The 8,456-nt window shown below is 36.1% G+C and overlaps 1 protein-coding gene across 1 annotated transcript; it reads left to right on the top strand.

Moving 5' to 3' along the window:
• Positions 1 to 7,256: 7,256 nt before the first annotated feature.
• LOC141665166 (uncharacterized) lies at positions 7,257 to 8,456 on the top strand. Its single transcript, XM_074471147.1, has one exon. The coding sequence runs from the start codon at positions 7,257 to 7,259 to the stop codon at positions 8,454 to 8,456; it is 1,200 nt and encodes a 399-aa protein (XP_074327248.1).

Here is an 8,456-nt window from a genome sequence, read left to right as displayed (position 1 = left end):
ATTCGAGGCTCCATCAATATATAGCGTTCATGGCTTTATATCTATTCTTGAGAAGGCCTGTTGAAATTCTTGCTCAGCTATAGTCATGTGGTTTGGACTAAAAATCAGCCACAAAGTCAGCCAATGCTTGTGACTTTATGGTCGTCCTGGTGCATACATGATGTCGTAAGTACTCATGCTTATTGCCCACTTTGTCATCCTTCCCGTCAAGTCAGGTTTACTCAAAACATTTCTCAAAGGAAAGTCCGTCATGACGTGTATTTTGTGTGATTCAAAATAATGTCTTAACTTAATTGAAGTCATGACTAATGCGAGTATGTACCTTATTTCCGTGTCTACCAAGCTTTTGCTGACATAATAGGCAGGTGATTGGACACCCTCACTTTCTTTCACAAGCACTCCACTCACTGCATGATCTGTTACGGACAAGTAAACAAAAAGGTCTTCACCTTGTAGAGGTTTGGACAGGAGTGGTAGTGTAGTGAGATAACTCTTCAAATCACTGAAGGCAGCTTCGTGCTTGTCTGTCCATAAAATCCTTTGTTCTTCCTTAACACGTCGTAAAAAAGTTTGCATCTGTCAGACGATCGTGAAATGAACATGTTCAGGGCTGCAACTCTTCCCGTCAACTTTTGGACATCCTTGACGTTTGATGGGCTTTTAATTTAAAAATTGCTTTGATTTGTTGTGGGCTAGCCTCAATGCCTCTCCTCGTCACCATGTGTCCAAGAAACTTTCCTGACGATACCGCAAAATTACATTTAGAAGGATTCAATTTCATGTTGTACGACCTTAATATGTCGAACACCTCTTGAAGGTCACGAACGTGATTCTCGGTGTCAACAGATTTGACAACCATGTCGTCCATGTAGACTTCTATTGTCTGGCCTATTTGATCCTTGAACATTTTGTTAACAAGCCTTTGACATGTTGCCCAAGCATTTCGTAATCCAAAAGGCATGGCCAAGTAGCAATATATCTCCCTGTCTGTTATAAATGTTATCTTCTCACAGTCTGACGGCTCCATTTAAATCTGATTAAAACTACTTGATGCATCCAGGAACGTCAACAATTCATGTCCTGCCGTCGATTCCACCATGGTGTCGATGTGAGGTAGTGGATAGGGGTCCTTGGGGCAAGCTTTGTTCAGGTCTGTGTAGTCAACACAAACCCTCCATTTCCCGTTCTTTTTAAGTACTATGATGACATTTGCTAACCACTCGGGGTAATCAACTTCCTTTATTATCCCAGCCTTCATAAGCCTATCAACTTCCTCGTTAATTATTTTGTTTCTTTCCGCTGCAAATTTCCTTCTTTCATGTTGATTAGGGGTGTAGCTGGGATCGACATTCAATTTGTACGTAATTACGATTGGGTCTATTCCTGTTATGTCGTCGTGTTCCCAGGTGAATGCGTCCAATCTCGTGGTCAAGAAATTCACCAAGTTTACCTCAATCGTCGGCGACAAGTCTTCTCCTACTAGTACCTTCTTGTCCCCTGTTTTTAGATCGATTTCAGCTAACTTCTCATGTCCTGTAACTGTAGCTACGTGTGTCTCATTCTCATGGTGTTGGATAGTTGGTTTCAAGCATGTCTTGTAACATTCCCGTGCCATATCTTGGTCCCCTCATATCTCTTGAGCTCCCCATGGTGTCGGAAATTTGAGGACTTGATGATACATCAATGGTACGACTTTTAAATTATGAATCAAAGGCCTTCCATGATTATGTTGTACATCGAGTCAACGTCTATTATACAGAATTTCTCCAAAAGATTGACTCCTTGTGCATAATTAGGCAATGTGATCTCTCCCAATGTCCGTTTGATTTCTCCGCTGAATCCCACCAATGTTGTTGATTTTTAACCATGTCACTTTCTGCCAGACCCATTTGTTTCAAAGTGCTCAACATCATGATATTGACAACACTCCCGTTGTCAACTAGATTCCTCTTGATCAGGAAATTCCCCACAGGAAGTGGTAAGATAAGTTCATCTTTTTGTGGTTCTCGAATACTTCTCTTGTCTGACTCGTTAAACATCAAAGATGGTAGAGTGTTGTTGTTGACTCCCACTTGAGTAACTCGTATGTCTGTATCTCTAGTTGCTATTTTAGCTTGTGAATACACACTTCAGAGCCACCTACAATAAAGTTAATTACTTTATGATGTGGTGGTGGTGGTTGTCTCATTGGCGTCACATTATCTCTTTTTGACGACCCGTTTCTCGTGATGTAAGCTGTCTTCTTTGACATCATGAACTCTGTTAGGTATCCCTTCTTGGTTAAAAATTGTAATTCTCTCCGTAAAGCTACACAGTCATAGGCTTTATGCCCGTAGTCTCCATGATAATCACACCATAGTTTAGAATCTGGATTCGCTTTAGGTTTGTTACTCTTTACTGGCCACTTGACTACATCTCCCAACTTAGTGAATTCCTTCATCATGGCCGAAGGTGTTATCGTGAAACCATAGCTGTCATAAGTTGGTGGCATATTAGGGTCCTTCCTTTAGTCACCGTGTTTCTCTTTTTTGCAATTGTTATGCTCCCGTATTGAGTTGACATAAACTTCGTCCCTAGGGGCCTTGCGTAGGGTTTGTACTCCCTAGACCTTGGCATCGTGATTTTTCTCGAAGGCTTATAATATTTCTCGTCGTCTTCCATCATGTCTTCCCCCAATCTTACCTGTGTCATGGCTTTGGCCTGTAAATCATCCATTGTTCGACATGGATAATTGGTCAATTCTTTATAAAGTGGGGATTCCCGTTCTAATCCCCTTCTGAATGCTTCTATAGTTGTGGGTACATCACAGTTGGTAATGGTTACTTTCTCTCTGTTGAATCGCGTTAAGTAATCACGTAATGGCTCTTTATATCGTTGCACAATCTTGTATAAGTCACTGGTGGTTTTCTCAAACACTTTGTTACTAGAAAATTGCATATTGAATGCATCTACTAAACCGGCAAACGTATTGATGCTCCTATGTGGGAGATTCATGAACCACTCCAAGGCTGGTCCTGATAGCGTAGAACCAAAACCTTTGCACATACATGCTTCCTTCAAGTCACGCGTGATGGGCACCGTAAACATTCGTTGTTTATATTGTGCTATATGCTCTAACAGGTCGTTGGTGTCGTCGTATGGTCTCATTTGTGGTACTGTGAATCTTTTTGGTATTTCAACCAGAGCATGTTGTCATGAAAGGGCGAGTCAACATAACTTATGGGAGTTGCCTTCTCCAATAGCTTTGGAACTCCTGGGATTCTTTCAATTAAATCCCTTACTTTTTTCAATTCTTTTTTGAATTCTTCCGCAATGTGGTTTCGAGATCTCGTACTCATATGTCGTGACCTTCTTCTATCAGTATCTCCTTGTCGATCATCATGATCATCATATCATTGCTCATCACGTTGCTTTTCTACGCCATCTTCGTTATTCGGTATGTCTTCTACGTCCTCTACCTCAATGATATCATTAGTCCCGTTTGTTGGCCCTTCGTGTTGATCCCATTTCTCTACGTCGCCCATGTCCAATCGTCTAACCACACTTGGGATTGTCTTCTTCGTCACTGTTTTGGTCTTGGAATTGGCCGTAGTTAGCTCTTTCTTCAATGTTTTATTTTAAGAGCGTATCTTCTCAATTTCTTCTTATAATCTCGTCAACGTTGTTGTAATCTCTTTGTTGTTTTCAGCTTCAACTCCTTGATTAGTGACCTACTCATCAAAATTGTCGTCCGCCATCGTAGTGTAACAACCAAATTCTTAGCAAGTATCCTACAGACGGCACCAATTATTTTTACCGATTTATGTTGGTTAAATGCTAAGGTTGGTTGATCGTTTTTATCTTGTAATGTTAATATTCTAATAGCATTGTAAATGGAAACGACGCAAAGAATTAGTGACGCGGAAAACCCGTGAATGGGAAAAACCGCGGGTGGGATTGATTACCCAACCTAAAAATGATAATTCACTAGTTTGTTGATGAAGGTTACATAGAGATATTTTGTATCCTTCTTTTCTAGTCTATTTTCTAAGACTAATATGCTTAAAAAATATTTCATCCTCTTCCGATGAACTCGTCTTCCCCTTTTCTTTGTTCATCCCATAGCTAATTTCTTGGCCCTCATCCTTATTCCTTGTTTTTCTCCTCATTCATATCCCATCACTTATCTCTTCCCCTCCATTCCTCCAATGTGCGTTATTGTTGTTCAATAATAAGTCTAATTCTTGTAACTAATAAACCTATAAATACGGCATGTGACTGACTTAGTCTATCACCACGTAATGCTAGCCTTTCTCGTAGTCGATCCCGTCGTAGACATCTTCCACCCCTTCTCGTCTTGACATGTTCCCAATCAACATGTCGTTCATTCGTTGATCACGTATTATCATGATAAAAATTCATATATAACAACTGATTGTAACAATGTTGATCTAGTGACCGAAACAGATCCTACAACAGAAGGATTCTTTGGTTTATGCATATATTGTATATACGTGGCACATGTTATTTGAATATGAGTTGTTATGAAATGTAAAAGAGCCGGTTATGTCAATTATAATATGACTTCTGATACAGATATGCAATAGGTTCAGTCCGCAACACAAATTATCGCACCTTACGGAAAGTCAAGTGATCAAGATTCAAGGGTTGGAGGAGTTATTAGCATTAAACAGCTATAGTCTATTGTGTATGTGTCTTGTTATATTTCTAGCAAATTATATCTGATTGTTAGTTAGTCAGCACCATTCACCGGTGATATAAGCCAGTGACATCAGAGTTGCATGTACATTAGTCATTTACTATCAGTGAATATATATTATATATTATGTTGTTGTTTAAACAGATTAACAGTTCTCAGTTGTTGTGGGAAATTAAAGTGAAACTGTACACATATAAGACTATGCGAGGATTGCCCTTTAATGTTTTTTTCCTTCTGACTTCCGTTCTTTGCTTGATTGGTCAGAAAAATATGTTTCACTTTTGTAGGAGATTTGCACCAACTTTAACTCTAAAATGTAATTTAGCTTATTATTGATGCATCTTAAAAAATACACCAACTTTAACTCTAAAAATGCAATTTAGCTTATTATTGATGCATCTTAAAAAATAACTAGTAGGATATGCATATCAGACGGGTTGAATATTTTATAAAAAATATCATTTCCTTTTCTATTCTTTGGTCTTGATTATACCTAGGCCCCGACAACATTCTGTGTCATATACAAACATTTCGTATATTTTCGTGTACCAAATTGTAAATCTGAATCCGACCCGGATTTGCATTCGTATACCAATTTGGTGACACTAACCCGGAATTAATATTTTCGTGTTTATCCGCTTTAGTACACTAAAATACACGAATTATATATGAAAAAAAATTAATTGTTAAAAATGAAATAGTTAATTAAATGGTTTTGAATAATAAAGAACAAAGTTCCGAATAAAAAAAATGAAACAAGTAAAAATGTTTTTACGTACAACAAACTACAAATTATTCAACATTAAAATGAAAATTAAAAACATAAAGTCAACGACTTGATCTTACTTATTTTTTTGTTTTGCATCCACGACCACGATATATATCTTATTTAAAATAGGTAAAATTAACATTTGTTATTTAATATATATATTATATATTTTTCAAAAATTTAACTATTTATTTGTTCTGTATACTTTCGTTTTGTGTCGTGTACCTATATCGAAAACCCATACCCGACACTAAGTATATTCGTGTTTTATTTCGTATACTTTCGTATTCGTGTACCAAATTTTACAAACTAAATATTAATTATTCGTGTTATTTTTTACCGTATTCACATATCCTGTGCCGACCGGTCAGGCCAAAGTCTTCTATTTTATCTCACAATCGCCACCTCCACGTATTTGGACCCCCCTACTCATTTTTTTCCCTAAAACGCCGTTATTTGTAAATTGTACGTAATACATTATTTTTTATATAATTCAATGATTTATATTATCAAATAATTATTTTGAATATTAATATTACAACTCTTATATTATGATTGAGTGATCAAATTATAAACCGACTTATTGAAATTACGGGTGAAATTATTTATATTTTATTTATAATATAATAGTGTATGTATATAATATATATAAATTTATGATCAAATACAAAGTTTCTAAACTGTGCAAGCTTTTTATACAATACATATATAAAATGTTCAACATCATTTCTTATATAATAATTAAAACTTTATTGAATACACATAATTTAATCCTTCAATATTTTTTTGTAGTTCATTAATATCAAATTTGGGTTTAAAAAATATATAAATCTTATTTGTTTGATATAAATTGTGTTAAACTCTATGGTTCACCAATACCAAAATGGATATAAAAATATGAAATATTATTAATTTAATATAGCTTTCTTAATTATATGAATTTAAAATTATTTAATTTATTGGGATTTAACATAAGTATAACTATCGTTCAAAATTTTGAACTAAAGCTATATATTTGTTGAATACTCGTTATTAAAAAAGAGGTTATTTAAAAATGTTGTATTTTTTTAATAAATAATAAAATGTTTGTACTTACATTTTATTTATAAATTACGGGTATTAAATAAAAGTTTAAACAATATTTAAGAAATGATATTAAACCCAAATTATATAAATGTTGAATAAATTGTATAAATTAGAGAGAACCCTTAGTTACATAAATAAATTAATAAAGATAATATTTATTTATTTATTTATTTTATCATATATAATTATACATTTTAATTACGAAATCAAAAAAAAGGATGTAAAACGAACTTATAGTCTTTTATAAGAAAACAAAACCAAATATATCCAGTATATCCCGATTTCGTAAAATCTATATCTAATTTATTAGAATGAAGAGACTATTTTCCGAAAGACTCTGACTTACATGTATATGTGCATAACATATATAAAGTAACTTAAACTGCTGTTACAACATCATCCTCCACTATATTTACCATGATTGAAATTTTGTATCAATAACAACATTATTTATTTGCCATGAAAGTTACTCAAGTGGAATTAAAGCCTTAGGTTACAGAAGCGGGAGTTCTTTGTATTTTCAGCTGGATTATTAAGAAATAGATGCATGTATTCTTCGAATTAACATGTAACATCATAAATAATATAAATAACTAGGCACGGGTTGTGAGTCTTAGTTCTCTCCATATTCATGTGAGAGTTTTATGTTTCTCTCCATATTCTTAATCATTTAGAGTATTGTGAGAGTTTTTTCTTGTCATTATGGTAAGTGGGGAAGACATCGATTATCGTATGGCGTCCTTGGAGATTGACGAGGAAGAAAATGAAGCATTTGTGTTGGATGGAGATGTGGATGAGAAAGCTAATAAATATGAGCTCTGTCTTGTGGGTCGGTTGCTAACAGAGAAGAGTATAAACGTACGAGCCATGAAGTCGAAATTAGCAGACGTCTGGAGACCAGCAATGGGCTTAAGTATTAAGGATCTTGATCAAGGTTGTTTTCTGTTCCAGTTTTACAGAAAGGAAGATATGCAATGGGTTTTAAAAGGGGGTCCATGGTCTTTCGATAATGCGATGGTGGCTTTGGAAACAGTGGAGGCAGGTCAGAATCCAGCGAGTATTAAGCCATGTTTTCTGAGCATTTGGATTCAACTTTACAATCTCCCGGTTGGGTACATGCTGGAAACGGTGGGGAAGCAGTTGGGAAACTTCTTTGGTGTATTCTTGGAGTATGATGTTAAAAACAGTACGTCAATCTGGCGGGAATGTATGAGGGTCCGAATAAAATTGGATGTTAGGAAGCCGATCAAAAGGAAGAAGAAAATAGTTAAGAAAGATGGGCAGGAATTTACAGTTGAGTGCAAATATGAACGTTTGGGGGAATTTTGTTTCACTTGTGGTTTGGTAAGTCACACGGATAGATTCTGCAGAAATGCAATGGAGAAAGGGGTTGAGGTGGTAACGAAGGAATGGGGGAGTTGGCTGAGGGCTCCGCCGCGTAGGGTGGCAGGGCAGGTACAGAGTAAATGGCTAAGGGATGAAGGTGATGACACGTGGGAGGCTAGGATTGGTAGAGAGAATTTTGCGGGGGAAGTTTTTTCAAATAAAGGAAAGGAGATAATGAAGGTGAGTGATCATCGGGTGGGGAGTGCAACAAACGTCCGTGAAGGTAGCAAACAGATTGATATAAATGGAGCTAATTTTAAGGGATATTTAACCACGTCAAATATTCTTTATGAGCTAAATGAGGAGGATGGTGAGGATATACAGTTAGAGGACCGAAAAAGAAGGAGAGGAGTAACAGATGGGTTGGGCCACATGGAGATTGATTCGGGCCAACAACTTAACATTGTTCAGGCAATTCAGAATCAAGAAGAGGCTGCTATTTCTAATGGGGATTTATCAGTTTCTAACCAAACTAGTCCGGCTGAGCTTGCAAAGCAAGCCAGCCATCATCAATGA

The sequence above is a fragment of the Apium graveolens genome, chromosome 6, assembly GCF_009905375.1.
Source record: "Apium graveolens cultivar Ventura chromosome 6, ASM990537v1, whole genome shotgun sequence".
Taxonomy (NCBI): Eukaryota; Viridiplantae; Streptophyta; class Magnoliopsida; order Apiales; family Apiaceae; genus Apium; species Apium graveolens.
This window is presented reverse-complemented; position numbering and strand designations above follow the sequence as displayed.

Coding starts and splice junctions, on each gene's coding strand:
- LOC141665166 (XM_074471147.1), top strand. CDS start 7,257: ATGGTAAGTGGGGAAGACATCGATTATCGTATGGCGTCCTTGGAGATT.